This window comes from Phragmites australis, chromosome 7 (genome assembly GCF_958298935.1).
Source record: "Phragmites australis chromosome 7, lpPhrAust1.1, whole genome shotgun sequence".
Lineage (NCBI taxonomy): Eukaryota > Viridiplantae > Streptophyta > Magnoliopsida > Poales > Poaceae > Phragmites > Phragmites australis.
Genome location: NC_084927.1, coordinates 30819660 through 30842632, shown reverse-complemented (window position 1 = coordinate 30842632; position 22973 = coordinate 30819660). Strand labels below are relative to the sequence as shown.

The following is a 22973-nucleotide window of genomic DNA, read 5'->3' as shown; positions in this document are numbered from 1 at the left end:
AGGATCGGGCCGAAGAGTGGTGCACAGGCCGATCATAGACCACCCCTACTGCAATTGCCGCCGCATCTGAAGAAGCTGGGTGAACCGTGATCGTTCTACGAGAGCGGGGTTCTCGGGCCCGATGGCTACGACGTGGAGCATGTGAACTGGGGAAGGGAAATTGGGGAATTTTTTTTTCTCAATTCCTACCCCGGTCAAGGGTATGCATCATCTCGTTAACACCATCTGCACTCCTATTTCCTATGATTCGTCCTCGTGATCATTTAGGGGGGTTTTCCACCGCATTGCCACACCTTGATTTTCGCATCTTCCGCGTCCCATCTGACTTGTGGGTGAGCATCGCTAGCTTGCACTTGAGCGGGAATGCAGCTTCGTGGTTTCAGACCACGCGGCTTGTCGGTGACTTCCCAGATTGGGAACAGTTTATATCAGCGTTGATTGACAAATTTGGTAGGGAAGAATTTCAAGTAGCCTTGTGTCAGTTCATGTGTCTGCGCCAACTGGGCAGTGTCGCGGAATACACCGAACGATTTGAGTCACTGATGCACAATCTGCTAGCTCATCACAAATCCTGGGAACAACTATTCTTTGTTACACAGTTTCCAGACGGACTTAAAGATAAAATCCGTGCTGCTGTTGTGTTACATCGTCCAAGTACAATCGATGATGCCGTGTCGTTGCCTCATTGATTTCATTGCAGGAAGAAGTGCTGGAGATGAGCAGACGAAAGGATCGTCGATCAGAGATCATGGCTGGAAGGTGTGGACCTTCGCGGTCAATGCTGTTCACACCGCTGATGGCCACGAACAAGCCCAGAACTACACCTTCGGAGAAGAAGGATGATCGAAGAGGTCTCGTGCGGAGATGCCGGATGATCGGTTGGCATCTCTACCGGTGTATTGTCGCACGCGGGGGCTTTGTTATTGTTGCCTTGAGAAATGGTCTCCGGACCATAAGTGTGCGACCACTGTCCAATTACATGCGGTCGAGGAATTATTGGAATATCTGGAACCAGAGGAGGCAGCGGATCATACGTTGGATCACTTGGGAGAAGAGGAGATCCGCTGTATGGAAACATTGATGACTAGCTCCAAAGAAGCTCTCAATGGTCTGGACACACATCACAGGCTTCATTTACATGGCCATATTCAGAAGGGGCAAGTCTCGATGTTGGTGGACTCGAGTAGTTCCCATTGTTTCATCAGTGAATCTCTGGCAGCTCGATTGACTGGAGTGGTGCGTGCAACAAGTCCAATGAAGGTACGCATAGCTGATGGAGGTCTCTTGTCTTGCAATTTTGAAATTCGTTGTTGCCAATGGTGGATTCAGGATTGCTCGTTCAATTGCACAATGAAGGTCTTGCTGTTGGCCTGCTATGATGTTATACTGGGCATGGATGAGGACTTTTACAGTACATTTAAATGAGTGCATGTCGTTCATTTTTCTTATCCGGTGGTTTAGATTGATCCAATGATACTCTATCGCCCATCAGTATCATATGTATCATTAAAGAGTATCATGGGTATCATAAGGGTAGGATTGTAAAAAAAATCATGATAAACTTGTAAATTATATGTTTAATTAGGAAAGGTCAAAATATTAGTTTATTTTTCGGATAAGCTTTCACTTATTCTGTTCATTTCATTTATTAGGGTTTCCACCCTCCGTCGATCGGTTGATGATGGGTGATGAAGGTCCGAAGTCCGGTCAGTCAATGACGTAATTACCCCTAAGGGTATCAAGATAATTACAATAATACCTACTAAAATGGACGGTTGGATCACAACAATAATACTCTCCACCATCTAGTATCATGGTGTAGTACTGTAAAGGTTCTCGCATGGATTGGTTGAAACCATTTAGTCTTATGAGTATCCACTGGGTGAACAAGACAATGTCCTTTGATCATAACGGCAGAAATGTTACTTTACAAGGTGTTCAGCCACAGCTTGATGAGTGTGCCATGATTTCTGCTCTTTAACTTAAGAGTTGTCCTAACAGTGGATTTGTTCAGGCATTGGTGCATCTGTCCCAAGCGGAATTGGAAGGATAGCAGGCAGATATTCCAGTGAAAATCTCTGACCTACTACACTCTTTTGAGCATTTGTTTGCTGAACCGAAATGATTACCACTAGCTCGACCATTTGATCATTCAATTCCGTTGGTCCCTGGAGCAAAACCAGTTAAAGTGAGGCCACATCGTTACAGTCAGGTTCGAGATTGAAAATTAGGTCAAGTAGATGCTTACTCAAGGTGTGATTTAACCCACTTGCAGTCCTTTTGCATCGCCGGTGCTGCTCGTGGGCAAGAAAGATGGGTCGTGGTGACTTTGTATTGATTATCGCCAACTCAATGCAATCACAGTGAAAAACAGGTATCCACTACCTATAATCGACGAGCTTTTGGATGAATTGTCGGGGCTTGCTGGTTTTACAGTTTGGATTTGCGGTCCGGCTACCACCAAATTCGTATGACTCCTGTTGATGAACTCAAAACAGCCTTCAAGACTCACAACGGCCATTTCGAGTTCAATGTAATGCCGTATGGCCTTACTGAGGCGTCAGCTGCCTTCCAAAACCTCATTAATACAATCCTTGGGCCATTGCTTCGCAAGGGCATTTTGGTTTTCATTGATGACATATTGGTGTATACTCATACACTGTCCGATCATGTCCAGCTACCCAGTCAAGTGTTCTCTATCTTTGACACTCACCAGCTCCGAATTAAATGATCCAAGTGTTTATTTGCTCGCCAGCAACTTACTCATTGGGGTCATGTGGTGAGTGTGCCTGGAGTAGCTACGAGCAGCAAGAATATTCTGGCCGTCCAACAACAGCCTCGGCCGATGTCAGTAAAAGAAGTGAGAGGGATTTGGGGGCTTGCCGGGTATCGGAAATTTCTCCGCAATTTTGGAGTTATCAGTCGTCCACTTACTGATCTGTTGAAGAAAAATGCATTTCGTTGGACAGATTTGGAAGAAGAGGCATTTTTAGCTCTGAAACAAGCCCTAATATCAGCACCTGTATTGACGTTGCTGGATTTCAACAAAATGTTCGTGGTGGTCTGGTGGAGACAGATGCATCGGACAGAGGTTGGAGTTGTTTTAATACAAGATAATCATCCGTTGGCGTATTTGAGCCGAGGGCTTGGACTCAAGAATTAGCAATTATCGACTTACGAAAAAGAATGCTTGAAGCATTGGCGTGCTTACTTACAGATCGGTGAGTTTCATATTAGAACTGGCCAGCACAGTTTAATTCATTTACAGGATCAAAGACTGACAACTCCGTGGCAACTAAAAGCACTGACGAAATTGCAAGGCCACCAATACCAAATTATGTACAAGAAAGGCAAAGAGAAACACTGATGTAGACACTCTTTCCAGATGCACTCCTCTTTCTGAACTGACAGCAGTTTCCTCTTGTGTGCCAACATGCATTTCTGAAATTGTGGATGGATATCATGTCGACTAACATATCCGTGACATCTTGGCCAAGCTTAGCATTGATGTATCAGTGTTGCCCAACTTTCAACTGCATGACAGTGTCCTTCGGTACAATGACAGGATATGGGTCGGCCGGAATCCAACAATATAGCACAAAAATCTTGCAGGCTCTGCATACCAGTGCAGTCAGTGGGCATTCAGCTATTCAAGTTACATACAGTAAAGTGCGCAAACTCTATGCTTGGCCAGGGCTCAAAAAAATGTCGGAAACCTTTGTGGATGCCTGCACGGTCTGCAAACAAGCCAAACCAGAGCATGTCTGATACCCCGGTCTACTCCAACCTCTGCCCGTACTTGATCAAACATGGCAACTAGTATCGTTGGACTTGGAGTTCATCGAAGGCTTAACACTCTCCGAGCGCTACAATTGCATATTGGTGGTCGTCGATAAGCTCACTCGGTACGCCCATTTCATTCCTTCAGCTCATTCTTTCACTGCGTGGCAGGTATTTTTACAGTACACCTAAATGAGTGCATACCGTCTATTTTCTTCATCTGGTGGTTTAGATTGGTCTAATGATACTCTATCGTCCATCAGTATCATGGGTATCATTAAGAGTATCATTGGTATCATAAGGGTAGGATTGGAAAAAAAAAACTATGATAAACTTGTAAATTATATGTTTAATTAGGGAAGATCAAAATGTTAGTTTATTCTTCGGATAAGCTTTCACTTATTCTGTTCATTTCATTTATTAGGGTTTCCACCCTCTGTCGATCGGTCGATGATGGGTGGCGAAAGTCCGAAGTCCGGTCAGTCAATGACGTAATTACCTCTAAGGGTATCAAGATAATTACAATAATACCTACTAAAATGGACGATTGAATCACAACAATGATACTCTTTATCATCTAGTATCATGGTGTACTGTAAAGGTTCTCTATCTGACCTACGTCTACAAGTTACACGGCCTACCTCAGTCGTTAATCTTGGATCGCGACAAGATCTTTACCAGCACGCTGTGGAAGGAACTCTTCAGATTGGCGGACACTCAACTCACCATGAGCTCGGCGTACCACCCACAAACTGATGGCCATTGAACGAATCAAACAGTGCTTAGAGACGTATTTGAGGTGTTCCGTGCACTCTTGTCCAACAAAGTGGCATTCCTGGTTGGCGCTCACGGAGTTCTGGTACAACACATCGCCGCATTCTTATCTGGGTTGTTCTCCCTTTGAGGCATTATATAGCCATGGTCCAAGACATTTTAGTGTTCTCGGTTCTTCTATGTGTATGGATCCAAACATTCAGGATTAGGCAAAGGGACATCAGCTACAGACAGCATTGCTTCGACAGCACCTGCATTGGGCATGTCAACGCATGAAGCAACAAGTTGAAGCGGTCTGAGCGGGATTTCAATGAAGGCGACTGGGTCTACCTCAAACTACAACCGTACGTGCAATCCTCACTTGCTGACCGCTTCAATCATAAATTGTCTTTCCGGTACTTGGGCCCGTTTCTGATTCTGCAAAAAATCGGGGCGGTGGCATACAAGCTGCAATTGCCGGCGTCCAGCCGCATTCACCCGGTGGTGCGTGTGTCTCAGTTGCTGAGAGCTCTACCTCCAGCGACGGCAAGTGAAAATCGTCACCCAGAAGTTCCATCAGAGGAATCGGCGCCGTCTGAACCAGAGCGCGTTCTTCAGTGACGTCTGCACCGCAGGGAAGCGAAGGTGACGGAACAAGTTCTCATCAAGTGGACGGACCAACCGGAGTCGTTGGCAACGTGGGAGCGCCTCTCTGAGCTACGCCACCGATTCCCGACTGCTCCGGCTGGAAGGAGGGGGGAATGTCACAGCGCCACTACTCTGTTATCACGCTCGCCTGACAAGGGAGACGGAGAAGAGAGGCGAAGTGGGCCGTAAGACCGAAGTAAAGAAGCGAACCGCGACAAACGGGCTGGCGAGCGGATTTGAATGCCCAACAGCAGATATCTGAGCTGCAGAGGGGAGGGCTGAGAGGTAGAGGTAAAGGTGGCCTAAGTAGGTCGGGTCGAATGGGCCGGTACGAATCACAGTCTAAACACGACACAACACAATAACTAATGGGTCGGGTTGGTATGATATGACGGGCTGAGTCGTGCTTGTGCTGCAGCCATGGTACGTCAGGCCGGCATGATATGGACTGTTTAATTTTTTTATTTTTTAAATATATTATATATTTTATTTAGATTTAATACCAACATGATTTTATAGCATAATAATAGCGTGTCTAACTTGCATGCATGAGGTTGTTGTTCGATTCCCGACAACCTCATTTTTTGCGTATTAACATACTAACATGCTAAAAAGATCATTGGTCCGACCTTAAGTGTGCTATGATTAGGCTAAAAACTCAGCGTGTGGATCGATACGATACAACCTGTTTGACTAACAGATCTAAATGGATCATACCTAGATAGACCCGTGCCATATTAGATCGCTCATTTGATCACCTCTGGATAGACGCACAGAAACAGACAACTCTGAACCCCTTTTTCCTGTTCTTCTTTACCTCCAAACCTCCTTCTAGAACCTCTCTAAACCCTCTAGCTACTACTCCTGCGACAAATTGGTACTGTTGTGATAATCATGATCGGGACTGTAACAGAAACTCGCCGCGCTTTGGACCGCATCATTCGTATTTGACACTTGGAGGCCTCCATTATTTAAAATGGTGAGATGTTGGTTAGGCGCTACAAGTGTCCCCTTTTGAGCCCGTTCCTCGCGAAAAGTTGATCGATGTGTTGTTCTAGAGTTGATCTTAAGTTTGCGTGATATAGTTGGTCATGCTGCGGTTCATGACGAAGGCCATCCAAGTCGTTCCTTTATTGGTTCCAGTCCCCAACGGCAACTGAACCATTCCTATGGCTCAGTGCCCAGGTGTTGCGAATTTGAAGTTTCTAGCTCGTCCCAAACGTGTAAAAGCATAAAGCAGGATGCGCAGGGCGACGCCAAATCACGCGGGGGCACATCGGCTCTTCTTGAAGGGAGGGCGCCGCACCAACGTTGGAGACATCCGTCCCGCCCGATCCCCACGAGATAGCTAAGCTGCCTAAGCACACACGCGTGGCGCTTGCTCAAATAATCCGTCGCCGCCCGGCGCCTGGCAGGCTCCATCGACGGCCGCGCGTAAGCCTGCCGCGTGCGCGCGTCCCCGGCAAGCGCGCATGCCGCGGCCGCTTCGTGTCGTGGCAAGTTTGACAGGGATCCCCGTGTTCGTCTGCCGCGCGCGGCCTATGCTGCGTGTGGAAGCGTGTCTCTGCGCACGGAATGAGAGATTTTGTCTCTTATGACAAAATTTTAAAAGATAGAATGTAATCTTTAGAGATCTAGATGAGTCTATATTTAGATGTAAAATTTTAATTTTTTTAATACTCTTTTTATATTTCTTATGAAATGCATATGTCTCATTAAAACTCTTAAAAAAACTAGTAGAAAAAATTGAAAGAAAGAGTAGATAGCTCCTGATATGATCACACGAATTATCTTATTAAAAACTTTAAAATGAGAAACTTCATAAAATGCTATGATCTTATTTCTCATCATGCTAAGATTAGGATGATCTAATATCATAGGGAGAATAATTCTGTACTACGAGTGAATATTTTAGGTATTTTAATGCGAGTGTAGTACAAGTCAATGCTCATGGAATAAACTTTTTTTAGTATTCTCACTTCACTATTATGCTTAGTGATGAGTAGGTGCTCCCTATCATCTTCTTTATCATTTTTTACCTAAAAATCGTTAGCGCGAATATCTTTAAAATTTAAGAGATTTCTTATAGATTTGAAGTACAACAATTTTTCTTCAATATGCAAAGTACTTCCTATAGGTAGTATAAATGTTGTTCTTCCCGTAACTATTATGCAATTATCACTACAAGTGGCAGTTAACACTTTTCAGAGCTATTTTCAATATACTGAAACTACATCTTTTCTCTTAAGATGATGTTTATGGTTCTACTATCCACAATATACACTTCCTCCATTCCGGCGCCACACTTATTCTGTTAAATACCGAAAAATATTATTTGCAGCTAAGCTTGCTCTTCTAGAGATTTTTTATTTATTTATTCAATCATTCTAAATTTAGTCACTAAATAGATAGCTAATTACTCTAATTCTAGATAGAGTCTGCGAGATATACAGCCACTTCTTATATGATGGTTTTCTTTTCTGCTTGATACTTTATGGCATCTTCTATGACAGTGCAGTAGGGGAAAGTAGAGGCTTATGTATCCTTCATCGAGAGATCTTTACTGCTAGTGTGGGAGCATCATTAACTTCCATATGAGATGCTTCACTTTCACTTGCTATAGTAACTTAGCGCTGGTCATTGCCATGTACTCATCCTTCAAAGTGGGAGAGAAATTGTGGCGAAGAAAATGTAGTGCCTGATCATTCTTATCCTCCGTTGAAACCATTGCACTACTTGTTCCTAGGCTGATGGTAGCGCCGAATCTTTTCAATCCTAGTACAAATCGGACATCCGATGTCCAAGTGAGATAGTTGCAGCCATCTGTACTCACCTCAGTGAACTCCTTAATCGTGATGTTAGCCATCTTCATATTCAAATGACGCAAGTATTAGTACTAGTAAAGTTGCATCACGTTGCTAAATTGGATTGCTGTAATTTTTTGATATTTTTTATGTTATTATATGAATATTATTGAATTTAAACGTATAACATGCAATTTAAATAGTAATAATAACATAGAAATAAACACGACGTAATTGCAAAAACAAATGCAAGATTCAAATTATAGAGGTACTTTTCTGCAAGAAAAAGTATTTTTTAGGTTTTCTGCAAAGTTATAGGGTTTATACGCAAAATTTTAGGATTTATGTATTTCCAGAAACTATAGGGTCTAATATGAAAAAAAACAAAGCATCTGGATAATTTTTAGAACAAAAGGGGCCTAAATGCAAAAATTCAAGGATTGGCTTAAATAATAGAAAACCTAGGGGGTTAAATGCAAATTTCTCATTTTTCTTTTTTTCTTTTTCTAATTTTCTCTAGATTTCACCCATAGGCTGGCCTGCTTAGTATTTGGGCTGGCCCAGCCCAATTTAGCCCGTTCCTCCTATAGATCAGGGGTGGCTAGGGTTTCCAAACCCTAACCACCACCTGGTCCCTTCAGTGGCCACGCTGGCGACACACCTTACCCGTGAGGGGTTGACGCACTAAACGGTTAGCAAGACGGCGATGGGCGGCCCATGGTGCGGGGCGGCGCTAGCGGTGGCTGCTTCGGGCGGCGTAGGTGGTGGCTGCTTAGAGAGGCGATATTTGGCGATGCCGCTTCAGGCAGCGCACGTGCGCACGGTGGTGCAGATCGGCGACGATGACTTACTGGTCATTGACGACAAGGAGGAGGTGGCCGGTGCGGCGCGCGAGGTGGCTCGTGCTTTGGGCAGTGCTTACAGCGAGCGGCAACATGTGGCGGCGTCGCTTTGGGTGGTCGCGCGTGCGAGCGACCCGTATGCAAGGGAGGCGCGAGGGAGCTACAAGGTCGTCGGCTTCCGGGTTGCGCCATTGGTGGTGGTGCGGCGAGGCCGCCGGCTTCATGCCGACGATGTATCATGCACCCTCCCTTCCCCTTTTCTTTCGATCTATGCAGAGGTGTGGTCTCCGATTCACGGTTCGTCGTGTGCTCCTTTGTTTTTCGATCTATGCAGAGACGCCGGCCACCGGTACCTGCCGACGACGAGGTGGTGGCTATGGGCCCCATCGACCATGTTTGTTGCGATTGAGTGCTACTATGCATACGCTATTGTTCATCGTATACTTTTACTGTTCATGCAAGATGCATACTGCGATGATGTTCATACTGTACTCGCTATTGTTCATGTGAACTCGCTAGTGTTCATACGATTCAGATCTATTTTGACACAAAAGACAGTGGTTGAGAGTATACATACTGAATCGATCGTACCTTCAATCCTTGCGAATAGATTTGTGCCGCGTAGAGCATATATGCTAGGCCATGACCTGCTCCATACAGTGCAGATCCATTCCGCTAGCTTGGTCTCCAACAGAGCTTCATGTTGATAATGTGTTGAGAAACCGCTGCTATCGGGTGTAGTCCAGCGATCCCTCAAGATAATAATTGTAAAAGTAGACACAATGTAAGGAAAAAATTTCTATTCTTTATTTGTCTGTATTTACAATGAGGAGTTATGTCACGTATATATAATGCTAAAATTCCTAAGTAATAAAATCAAATCTTTTAAAAGATTGAGATAGACTCATATTCGATTGTGAAACTTCAGATTTCCTAACAACTGTTACCAAGTGGAGGAGCCAAAATCCTCTGGAGCCAAAATTCTCAATCGCAATTAAGGACAAGTACTTAAATTGTCAAAAGGTTTTTCTTTCTCCGGTTAAAAGTGGAGCATAGATGAAAAAATAAAAGATAGATGCAAGATGTGTAGATTAATAATTAAAAATTCTAAGATGTGTTTTGTGGCAAGTTGTAATAGAAAATAATTATATTGTTGATATGATAAATAAAAAACTTACTTTTGAAAGTGCATTTTCTCGTAAACGTGGCATAATTTTGAATTTTACACTTACCTCCGATTTCTCACGTACGGCCCTATGCATTTAGCTACTCCTTCCCTACACGATTTCCTCACAAGTCACAAGCACATAAAACTGCGATGACTTTCTCTGAACCTACAGATTATCTGATAGCCCGCCTCCTAACCACTAGTACCACCCAACCCCGGTTCATGCATGGAACTCGCTTTGCCACTAGTGCCACCTAACCCCGGTTCATGCATGGAATCTTAACCCAACATTATTCCGTATACATGAAAAAAACAAGGAAAAAGTGCGTTACAAGGTTTATGTGCCGCAAAACGGAGGGCCCGGACTTATGAGTGTTTGAGTCGTTTTTGATGTTGGGAATGTAATGGGTTCAATGGTTCAGGACCACTGCAGGTACACGCACAGGGTCCTAAGTCCAGAATCAGGGGATCCGGCCGGCCGAGACCCGAGAGCTACGTTGGTTCTCGCCCCCAAACAGCATAGACAGCATCATGCATGGCAAGTGTGTTTACTGATTATCAATGAGAACGCCAGTCATTTACGCACGCGAATGGGAGTGATTCAGACGATAGATTTGATTTACACGATCTCTGATTGCGTGTGAGTTCCTGGCTAGTAAACTGTAATAACCTCGTTCATTCTCTGTTTGCATTGGCTGTTACCTGAACATTGTGGCGCCTCTGTTTCACAATTTATTCTGATGTATATATAAGTGTTGAAGTGGATATTTAATGGGTAGTCTAGGTCAGCATTTAGTTTTTTTTAATTGAGTGGGAGTGAATTTTTAGTTTATTTTTAGAAGTTTTAGATCAATCAATGATGTATAAAATACAAAACTTTACATGCTAGATGCATGCAACGGATGAAAATCGCTTGTGCATCCTAATGTGCATTTCCGAGGAAAGGGAAATGAAAAGGATTGAGAGTGAAAGGTAGGCAGGCGCCTACATAGACTGTTCTAGTGATAAAGCTTCTTTTGTCGTGGTTACCTGTCTGTCTAACAAGCGAGTAAACAATTTCCTGCAACCTTAGCTGTCTGTAATCATGCCTACCTGGACTCGTTAGAAAACAAAACCTGCAGCAGCCAGCAGGCTCCCTAGTATTCCCTCCTCCGTCATCCGAGTAGTATCAGTGTCCCCTGCATATCTTTTCATGAAGTTTCATCATCTCTTTACCTGTCTCTTTTCCTCTTTGGGGTTATTTGATTCTTGACTCTAAGAAGTCAAGTTAAAATTTAGTTATGTTAAAATTAAGGTTATATGAAAATCAGAGCAATTAAAGTAGTGTTTGGTTCAAGACTGAGCTAAAATTTTGGCCGATAAAAATCAGGACGATCATATTAGGCGTCAAAATTTTACCTAGTTTTGTTATAGAAAAAAATTAACTAATTTTTCAAGATAAGATCAAATTTTAGTTTTGAGTCATAGAAATTTTAGTTTCTATTTAAATCATGACCAAAATTTAATCATATTAAAAAAATGTGACGAAATTTTAGATTACCTTGTCGAGACCAGAACCAATCAGCCCTAATCTGCCTCGCCAGCACCTTTTGTGCCTCCGATCCGGTCATGGCCGGTCGCACAAGCAGAACCTCGTGGAGTCTAATCTCTGCACGGCATTCCATTCCATTCCATTGCATTGCATCACGTCCAATTGTCCCAGGCTCCTCCTGTGCCTCAATTATTCACCAGCATGTCTCTATAGTTGCCCCCGTCACATCCTTCAGCTTTCGTGTGGTGGGTGAGGCGTTCTTGTCCGTCCCCGGCCCAGTACACGTAACACGTGCATATGCACATATCACTCCTTCCAACACATCCTTCCAACACATGACTATCTTGTTGATCGTCAGTGGTGCTGTGCCTGTGCGCGCGTGGTAGATGGCCGATAACGAGAGGCCACGCTCCAAACACATCTACCTCTCCTGTTACCTGTTCCACATATTGCTGCATGATCGATCGAGCGCCATCGATCAATGGGAACCGGTTCCTCTTACGTGAAGTCAGAAGGATAGATTATTTACATATGAGCCCCTTACACCAGGATTGATATGTCAGCGACATCTGATGTTGCCGTGGCAATCAATGATCTGTCAGGGAACGGACTGCTATCTTACCGTGATGGCGACGGCCTAATTGCCTCCCTGTTTATCTATCACTTTATCATTAGCAATCACCATGGAATAGTAGTATTGCCTCCCTGTTTATCTACCACTTTATCATTAGCAATCACCATGGAATAGTAGTAGTATATACTTCATTAGCGAGTCTACGATCCAGTGCTCTCAGAAGTCTGAATAAAACGGCGACTAGTCGTAGCAGTTGGCGCCTTTGTATTGCACGCACGCACGCACGGCATGATAATGGAGATCAGTTGGAGGAGACGTTGAGTCGCTCGATTGCGACCGTGGACTGATGTATCTGGAGCCTGGTAGCCAGATATTCTACGTGCCGCCGAAGCCGAACACTTGTCCCGCTACGTACATTGTTTTTTTGCATGGAGACTAGTTAAGCTGATCTTCCTGTTCTGGTTAAAAGGAATCTGCCCTTAGATAACATATTTATATGGCGACTTGCAAATTAGAACCGTTGTCGTTTTACCGACTTGTTCATGCGTATACGTTTGTATATATACACGCACTAAACAAGGCCATGCATGATGATAGATCAGGACGGTGCCAAAAGCCGGCAATTTAAAGAGTTCATTGTTTTATATACTAGCGCATCAACACGTGCGACTGCACAGGCTAAAAATTTAGCTTACGACTGAATTATAAATATTTGTGTTAATAATAATTATATATACATCAACTATTTATATTTAAATATTAGAATGTAAAATATAAATGTAATTTTCATTTTATGTGTTATGCAAATTGATTTTTATTTGTTTCTTGATTTTTTTTGAAATTATTATTATTTTTAATGTCGTCACCGTATCTCATATTATTTTTTGGAAATACATTATAAATTCTTTGATATTATTTTTGTGTGATAATTCATAATATGTTTGCGTTCTGTTGTTTTAATTTTTAATTGATTGCTAATGTAACTAAGTTGGAGATTGCTAACGTAAATTTGTTGGACAAATGATATCTACAACAAAAAAGGAAGGAAAGACAAAGCAAGAAGTAGTCTTGGGGCTAGTTACAGTTAGTCAATCAATTAATTCGACAGTCGAATATTTTACTTTTTTAATGTGAATTTCTAGGATTTTCTTAGGATTAACGTGAGGCACTAAAAAGAGCCTCTAATTACTAAATATAAGATTGGAGGAGGAGAGTTTATTGCTACGGCAAAAGATTACAGACCTAATACCAATCATCTGGTCAAGAGCTTTAGAAATAAGTTGCATGCATATCTGCACCGCACTGTATCGATCAGGTCCAAATGTTTCACCTAATCTGGTGTGCACAAGCCGCGTGTTGTAACTTCATAGCTTGATTTGTACAGATAATCTTGCTCTTAAATTAACTCAGGCTTCACTGAATTAATACACAAGTCTATCAGCGCTGTACAGGCACTTGCACATTAGGTTATCACTAAGATTTTAGCAACCAATCAGTTTCATTCGGACGTGACGTGCATGTAATGAGGCGGTTGACTTGGAGGCAATGTCACAAAATGATCGCGTCAGAAAGATTTGCATGAGCCCTTCTTTCACGTAGAATTTTCCGGCCCTAAATATCAATCGACGGCTCGATCGCGGCCTAGCTATCTCTTCACCGCGTCGCTTTTCCGGTGGCGATCGAATATTCAATTCGAGGTTGGTTACCGATGAACATCGGCGTACGTGACAGTCACCCGGCGAGACCTCCTCCATGGGGGACAAAAGATTTATTCAGGGCGATGGCGAATTTGTCGTCGACATGGCAACAGCACAAGGCGAGCGGTAATAAAATCTCTTTCTTTTTAACCAGTTGGCCTTGTTGCATTTCCTCTTTTGTGAACGTAGATAATTGATCGGGGAAGTAAAATATTGGAGAAAGTAGACAGACAACGATTGACCACGCAATTACAGCTAAGCCTACGCGTCCTGATTGCTACGATAGTCCTGATTACGGATTGACATGACATCTCCTTTGAAGCTTGTTTCGCTGCTACTTTCAGGAAACTAGCGGATTTTCATAGAACATGATAAAAAAAAATCTTAAAAAAATATATTTACTAATTTGGGTATCTGAATATTTATTTATGAATTTATTAATATTTAACACATTCATTTAACTATAGTGAAAATAATATTATTTTTATGCATGCACATAATTTTAATATGTAGATGACAGTAATACGAACCTAACAAAATTTGTATCATGTTTTTTTGAGTTTTAGATATTTTTCTGTGCATTTTAGATTATTTCAGCCGATTTATCAATATAAATATTATACCTTTTGCTATTTTTTGGAATTTTTCAAAAAATTATATTATACATGTAAATATACTGATACATATATATATCCGTATCTATATATACACATACGTAGGATCACATGAGCAGTAGATACAGTACTGGATCTTAGAATCACTAGGAGCTTTAATACTCCTCTGGTTAAAAATGTAGGTGTTTTAGCTCTCTCAACTATTTTTTAAATATAAGTTATTCTTAAATTTTTATGTATTTATTTCTCTTTTATGTTTATCTTATCTTTGTTTAATAAATACTACTACTCCCACAAATGAATGAGCTATCTTTTTCAAAACATAATAAATAAAGGGTAATAAAGTTATTTTATCTACTTTCTTAATTCTTATGTATAAATCTAAAACGATCTACGTTTATTAATGGAAATGAAAATGGAGGGATTATATAGTATTGATGAAAATGGACACGATTCTGGAGTATGGACAGACTTGGCACTGATTGTGGAAATGAAAAAGGGAATCGTTCAGCAGTTTCATTTATGACGGCGAGGATTTGGGTTCCGTTGAGTAAATTACGCAAGGTTAAATTAGGCAAGACAAGTAGGCAACAAACTGAATCTTGACAATGTAGAGTAGTACTAGCACTAGAGTAGTTGTTGGCTTGCAGGGGTGCTAGTGAGACGTCATATACTCTTCGTACAGCGTATACTGCTTTCGACACTCGCAGAACCTCCTAATCAATCGGACTAAAAACCAGGTGGCCCGAGTCCAGACACGTAGACAGACGGCTTTGAAAGTACAGAGACACCCAGGAGCACACTGCTGTACACCCATAGATTTATCGACGGGCCATGGCCATGGGCGCGTAGCAACCGATGCTACCGCTGCCATCCCGTAGCACGACGCGCGCGCACGACAGCCTTTTCTGTGACGAGTGAGGACACGGCAGCGCCATGATCGAATCCTCTGTATCTTACAGCGGCAGGCGCGGCAGCGAGCGAGCCAGCCATCCATCCATCCATCCATGCGGCCGCTTTAAATTTGCCTGGCGCACCAACCCCGGCGCAGGCGGCGAGTGCCTGCTGTACGGCGCCGCGGCTACGCGCTGTACTCGTTGGCCGCTTCCGCACTTGCCAGCGATACCCAGACGGCCCGCCCACAGCAGAGCTGCAGAACGCTCCAGGTCTCCAGCTAGCTGCTGCTCTACAGCACCAGGAGGGTGCTAGTCAAAGCCTAGTTTGACCGCGTGGCGTGTATGCTTCCATTTTTTTTTTTGTGAATTGCGTCTATACTTCCCCGTGTGATACTGTAGCGCATTGTTTTGGTCCAACTTCAGTTGGTAATGCTACTATCGTACCGTAATACGGAGTACTAACTCATCAATATATTTGGTCGTACGCAATTTCTGCGTGCTTGGTTCGTGCCGCGGCGTGCCAGCATTTGCATCAATAAGATCTCCAATTATTGGCAACAAGATCTCCCGTACTGCAGTAAGCAATAGGATTTGGTACTGTATTTCACATTCGCATATATGCAAAGTATTCGTATGGTCTTTAATACTCTAAACTTAGTACTAGTACTAATGGTACGCCAAAGCCTTCAAGCTGGTAACGGGAAAATAATTTAGAATTTAATTAGCAGAGCTCTACTTTTAAGAATTATTAAAACCGATCATCTCTAGTTTCATAAGTTCTTAAACATTTCATTTCACAAACTTGAAATGTCGGAGCTGGAAGTGTTGTCTAATCCATGCCGTGTCCTCGTCGGCGGATCGATCGTCACCCATGGTCAAAGTCCCAGCTCCCGACGTGATCAGCGTTGCCTGACGTAGCTCCAGTACGCTTGCCAGCCTGTAACCCAAGCGTCTGTCTGCCTGGTCTCTTGCCTGGACCTCACTACCCCGGAACCACGAACATGTCGTAGTCGTAGTATACTAGCATGGCACGGGACACCTGGCATCGCCGCAAGCCTTTGCTCAACATAGCGTCAACACGCATCGCCGGGGAAAGAGAGAAATAGCCTGGAATAATTCATTTGTAGGAGTAAGAAAATGGAAAGAAAAGAAAAGGACTAAGCCCTGTGTGCGTAACGTGTCCAGCACTCCAAGATACGTGACTGGCAGAAGCGCAGATCAGTCGCGGACGTGATCTTTATTCTGCGCCCTTTTGGCGATGGCATGTGATTTTCTCATCAGCGGTTGCAGGTGTGTTGCTTGAAGGGCAGATCAGTAGCAAGGAATCAATCCATGGTGCGGGCTGTCGTGCCGCCATGCACCATAGGAATCTCTTTCGAAAAAATGAAAGCAACTATATGTACTATGGAGGATAGTTTTACCCGGTTTCCTATGATAAATATTTTAATAGGATCAGATTTGTTCTCTATTTTATACTCGTGGATACGTTTGTGGGTATAAACTGCTAGCGGACGGGTATACAAGTACATGTGTATGTAAGATTTATCCATACTTTTATATAAGCTATGAGCAGTTTAACCCTAATCCCTATCCACCCCATACCCACTTTCACCATTTCACACCCACTAGCCACCGCCACCATTTCCCACGTTCACACCCAATCCCCATCCCCACCCATCATTGTCCAAGATCCCCATCCCGAGTTGCTCCACCTAGCGCCGCCCCACCCCTCCCTGAGCTTCTCCACGCCCTCCCCGCTATGCTCCTTCAGATGCCACCCTTCCCCACCCCGAGTTGCTTTGCTGAGCGCCACTGCTCCCTGCCTTGAGCTGCTTTGCTGGGCCTAGCCCCTTCCTACCTCGAGCTGCTCCACCAGGTGTCGCCCCTTTCCCATCCCGAGCTGATTCGACGGGCACTACCCCTCCCTGCCTAGAGCCACTCCGCCACATGTCACCTCGAATCGCTCCGCTAGGCGCTGCTATTCCTTGCCCCGAGCAAATCCACCAGGCGTCATCCCTTCCTGCCCCGAGCTGCTCCGCCAGGCGCCACCCCTCCCCACCCCGAGCTGATCAGCTGGGCGCCGCTCCTCCCCGCTCTGAGCCACTCCGTCGGACATGGCCGTTTGCCGCCTTCCAAGCACCGCTCCACTCGGGCGTCCAACCTCGCTAGTCCATGAGCCACCACCTAAGCCTCGCCCCACCCCTCTGCCGCCCGAGCCTCGGCCCCGCCCCATTACCGATAGGTAAATGGGTATACCTACAAGTGACAGGTTTGGTTTTTACTCTTTGCTCACGAGCGTTTGTGGTATACCTATGAGCAGATAAAAACTAGCAGGTATATGTATAAATAAATACTATCTATACCTATAATACCTGATTGTCATCGTTACTATGTACGTGCAAGTATACTCTATTTGGGCTAAAAAAAAAGATACTCCATTTGGATCTACTAAGTTGTACGAGAAGTTAATTCTGGAAAGTAGTACAGTTTGTGCAGGCCAGCCCGGCTAACTAGACAACATGCTTGTGCTTAACTCAAGTGTCGCTGCGATGAGAATCTGACAACTGCCTGACCTCTGAGTTTATATACAGAAAGTACTCTAGTTATATAAATCACCTCGAAAATTTCCAACCTTAGGTGTACACGTACCCACCGGCTCATGTATTTGAGTTTGAGCAATCACATGGGGATTGAATGATTGATGAATCAGCAATATAATTACATGGTCGCAAATTAAGGACTCTTTTGGAACAAAAGATTCTTGAAGGAATTTTGTAAGATTTGAATCATATATGTTTTTTTCCTATATGATTCTTTTGAATAAATGATTGAGTATGGTAGAATCTTATAAAAGTCCTATAGAATGCCTCAATTCATAAGAATTTTAGAGAAATCTAACCTAAGCTTCGACCACTTGAAAAAATTTCCTTTAGTCTTTATCTCGTCAAATTTTTGTATTTTTTCTATTTTTTTCTATGCTCTATCTAAACGGTTATTTTATAGTTTTTCTGTGTTTTTCATTTCTAACAACTCAAAGAACTAAGCAACTTTAATCTTGTGTTTTTCTATTCCTATATTTTGGTAATTCTTTGTTCCAAAGGAAGCCCAATACCGCTCTTTAATTTCCGTCCTCGGCAACGATGGCTCGGTCCTAAACCAAAAGGGTCACGAAATGAACCTGCAACTGCAAGCCTCATCCTTGAGGGAAACAAAACAAAAAGGAAGGAAGGTGCATCCGGTCGCATGAGACGTTAGCTTCTCCTCTGATCCGAAGTAAACCCTGCAGCAAGTAGCAGTCGTACGAGTTGAGGGAATGAGGGCAGACCGGCAGTCTATAATCTGACCAATCTTCGAGAAGGGTCACTTTAGGCAGCTGTTATTTTTTAATTTTCTAAGTACATTTTTCAAAATAGTTTGTTTTCAATTTTTTATATTTTATAATGCTTAGAGCTATTTTTATTTTTTATTTCTTAAAAGCTAGCTCTTTAAAATTCACCTTCATATAACTAAAATTCTACTCCACGTCAGCTTAGCTGCTATCTGCCAGCACTGCAGTTGCCCTTAACGCGCAGGGTCTCAACCCGGCAGCGCGCACTGCTCACGCACCGCCTCGGCGGCAACCGGCAGGCCTCTCGCGCGGCCACATTGGCGTTAGCACCGCTCACATGTGCCAGCAGCCAGCACACCGGAATGGGATCACATTTCTGATTTCTGTGCAAACGCGTACGCGCCGCCTCTCCCCTGCATGCGCGAGCTGACGGCAAGGGCGCAGCGCGCCGCCTTGAGGTGGGTGGCAGCTGGAGCGCGCGCGTGCGTGCGGCCGGCTTGAATGCGCCACCAGCTGGCGCCGTCTGGAGCGCCGTCTCGAACCCGGTGCGAAATCTGGAGCTGCGGGAGCGCCTGGCGTCGTGTCCGTGTGGGGTATGTGACGAGAGACCGCACTAACTTTGTGTTAACCCGGAAGCCGCCGCTTTCGCGACCTTTAGGGTCGCTGCTCACACTGCAGTCTGCCCTCTGGCGCGCGCTCTACGCGGCCGCGGCGCACGTCGCTGTTGGAGCGCAAGTCTTGGCTGAAGCGTCGTGCGTTTCAGGGCGAATTATTTGGTGCGCTTCTTGCTGTGTCCTGTGTGGAGCGGAGGTGCAGCTGGGGGATGGCCCGCTCGATTCCTACCGTGGCTTGGAAGGCGGGTGACTTTTTCTTGTTCTTTCTGAGACGAGGCAACTGACTAGCTAGGATCGAAAAGGCGCAAACTGGATGCGTAAATATCACTGTCCATTTGTACCAAATCTTTGCTGGATCATCTTTTTTACCACTAAACTAAACGGGCCAAAAGTGATGGAAGATAAGATGCTTGTTAATTATACATATTCTTGTCCCCCAAATCAAGCAAGAGAAGGAAAAAGAAACAACCTTTATAAAGGCTCGAATCCTAAATCTGGTGAAGGAAAACAGAACGCAGGCAAAAGAAAGAGCAGAACAAAACTTACGAGAGAAGAGAAGAAAAACAGAGGAAAGCAGCGGCATTTACAAGTGTCCGATCGATCTAAATTAATAATGCTCATGACCGAGGGATGCATCACGCACGAAGTAACTGATGACCGGCAGCAGCTCCAGGAACTCACGCAGTGACATTGATCAGTACTCCCACAGCAGCGGCTCCTCCAGGCGGAACGCGCCGCCGCCGGCAACGTCGTCGTCGACGGCCCATGACGATGCGCACGACAGAGCCGAGGACGAGCCGCATCTCAGGTCCAGGAGCAGGTCCGGGAGGTCGAACAGCGCATCGTCCGGGTCCGGCTCGGCGTCCTGCAGGGGCGGTGGCGGCGACGCGGCGCTGGCGTCGTAGCTGCTACTCTCGGGGCTCTTGGCATTGGTGCCGGAGGGGAAGTCGGCGGCCGCGGCGAGCGTTGCCGCGGCCTGGACGTCCTTTGGAGCTGCGGTGGCCGGGCGCGGGAGTAGGTGCGCGAGGTCCGGGAAGTTGAGGTGCGCGGCGCGTCCCTTGATGGCGAGAGCGGCAACGTCGTGCGCGCGCGCGGCCATCTCCGCGGTGGCGAAGGTGCCGAGCCAGATGCGCGACTTCTTGCGGGGCTCCCTGATCTCGGACACCCACTTGCCCCAGCTCCGCATGCGCACGCCACGGTACGTCGGATGCCGGCTGCCGTCCTTGCGCGGCCGCTTCTTCGACGCGACCGAGGAGAAGGAGGAGGATGACGACGACGAAGAAGCGGAGGGGGAGGTGGGGGAGGCGGGCTCGTGGGAGTCATCCATGGCTGCTGACTGCTGTGGTGGTGGAGTTGGTGATGGGCTGGGAACTGTGGGGGGGAGTGGAGACGGGAGGAGCAGAGGGGGTGTTGCGTTTTATGGTGTGGCGAGGAGGCAGAGGCGACGTGGCATGGCAGCGGAAACAGACAGAACAAGAAACATCGGAACTCAACGGCAAAAATAAAAGTATACAACCTACTACACCGATACCATATTTACTAAAAATAAATAACATATCAACTTATTTATAGCTTTAATATATGTATTTGATACTTTATTTATTAAAAATATGTTTTCGGTACATTATGTACCAAAAATTACTCGATCATATCTTTTTTTTAAGTAAACGAGGTGCCGAATATGATACTGTGTATCGTATTCGACACCTTATGTGCCGAAAGCTCCCCATGCCGAATATGACCGGCCACGTCATGTCAAAGGGAGCTTTTGGCGCGGACGTATGCTGCTGGTTTTTTGTGTCACGCACATGCATGTGTGGTGTACTTTTCCTTTGTCGCGACCGTTGCGTGCAGGGTATAAAAGGAGAGGAGGAGTAACATTCAGCGATTAGGAGTAACAAGGAGAAGCAGTAGCGGAGTAACGAGGAGGAGCAATAGTGCAGCATGAGAAGAGGAGCAACAACGCAACGTGAGATGACAAGAAGCAACACAAGGAGAAGAGGAGGAGCAACGCGATGAGTTTCAGTTATAGTGAGTACTTAGATTTTGTATATAACTAATACTTACATTAGTAACGGTAATTAGAGTAAGCAAAAAAAATTCAAATATATTTGTTGAATCATATTAAGTTGATAAGTTAGAGTATTTAGATTATTTGCATAGTTTGATTAATAAATTTGATTAGTCGATATAATTTGGTTTTACTTAATTAGATTATTTCCTCAACGTGAGGTGACGAGTAGCAATGTAAGGAGAGGGGGAGGAGCAACACGAGGAGTTTAACTTATAGTAAGTACTTAGATTTTGTATATAATTAATACTTACATTAGTAATGCTAATTAGAGTAAGTAGATTATTTTTGAGAAAATCTACAATTCGCCATTGAATAACTACTGATTCTACAATCCGCCATCGAATAAATTCTGTTTACTTCTATACCATCGAATAAATGTTTCAGTTCCTTATATGCCATCGGCTTCCGATACTACCCTCCGCTATACTGTTCATGAACAGTACCCCCGAGAATAAAAAAAGTCACAAAAAATATGTCGATTTTTGTGCACACTCTATAATTCATAATCAACCCATTTTAACTGTATTCACCTAAAAATACTGTGTAAAATTCAAACTAAAATTTCTCAAAATGAGCTACTTTTGTAATACTGTGCATTACAAAGAACTAATTTTTTCATCGCGGGAGATAATTTTAGAAATTATTACATCACATTAGAGGAATATTAGTAAATTTTCTCAGATTTTTTGTAAATTTTTATGAGGCTTAAAAATTGCAAGAAGTTACAAAAGTAGTACATTTTGAAGAATTTTAGTTTGAATTTTATACAGTATTTTTAGGTGAATACAGTTAAAATGGGTTGATTATGAATTATAGAGCGTGCACAAAAATCGACATATTTTTTATGACATTTTTTATTCACAGGTACTGTTCATACTGTTTATGAACAGTGCAGCGGAGGTTAGTATCGGAAGCCGATGACATATAAGGAACTGAAATATTTATTCGATGGTATAGAAGTAAACAGAATTTATTCGATGGCGGATTGTAGAATCAGTAGTTATTCGATGGCAAATCGTAGATTTTCTCATTATTTTTCTGTTCAAATATATTTGTTAAATCATATTAAGTTGATAAGTTAGAGTATTTAGATTATTTGCATAGTTTGATTAATGAATTTGATTAGTCGATATAATTTGGTTTTACTTAATTTAATAACATGAATTTCATTAATCAGTGTAATTAAATTATTTCCTAAGCGGAATTATATTTATGTCATTAACTAAGTAAATTAAGGTATTTACGTAATTTAATTAGAGTTATATGATTAATCAAATTAATTAGTTTAATTGAACTAATATGATTAATTAGCTTACTCACTTAGATTAAGTATAGTAATATGATTAAATAGATCATTTAAGTAGGGTGAGCACTCACTTAGATTAAGTATAGTAATATGATTAAATAGATCATTTAAGTAGGGTGAGCACCGTAAATGTATTTATTGGTTGTCAAATAAATATGTAATAATTATTTAGTAAATATTTATTAGTACTTTTAGTATTTACTAAATATTTAATCACAATAATTGTATATTAATACTTAGTTATGGTTTAATGAATAATTTAATTCAATACTAAATATTAATTGTTTTATTTGAATTCAATATTGATGTTTTAATTAGATTTTTTAATTACTTTAATATTTAGA

At 43.4% G+C, this 22973-nt stretch overlaps 1 protein-coding gene across 1 annotated transcript; it reads right to left on the bottom strand.

Annotated features, from left to right (window-relative positions):
- Nucleotides 1–19626: 19626 nt before the first annotated feature.
- Nucleotides 19627–20692, bottom strand: LOC133924706 (ethylene-responsive transcription factor ERF039-like). Its single transcript, XM_062370363.1, has one exon. It carries the CDS (start codon nucleotides 20574–20576, stop codon nucleotides 19944–19946), a length of 633 nt encoding a protein of 210 aa, XP_062226347.1. The 5' UTR covers nucleotides 20577–20692; the 3' UTR covers nucleotides 19627–19943.
- Between the last annotated feature and the right edge of the window lie 2281 nt (nucleotides 20693–22973).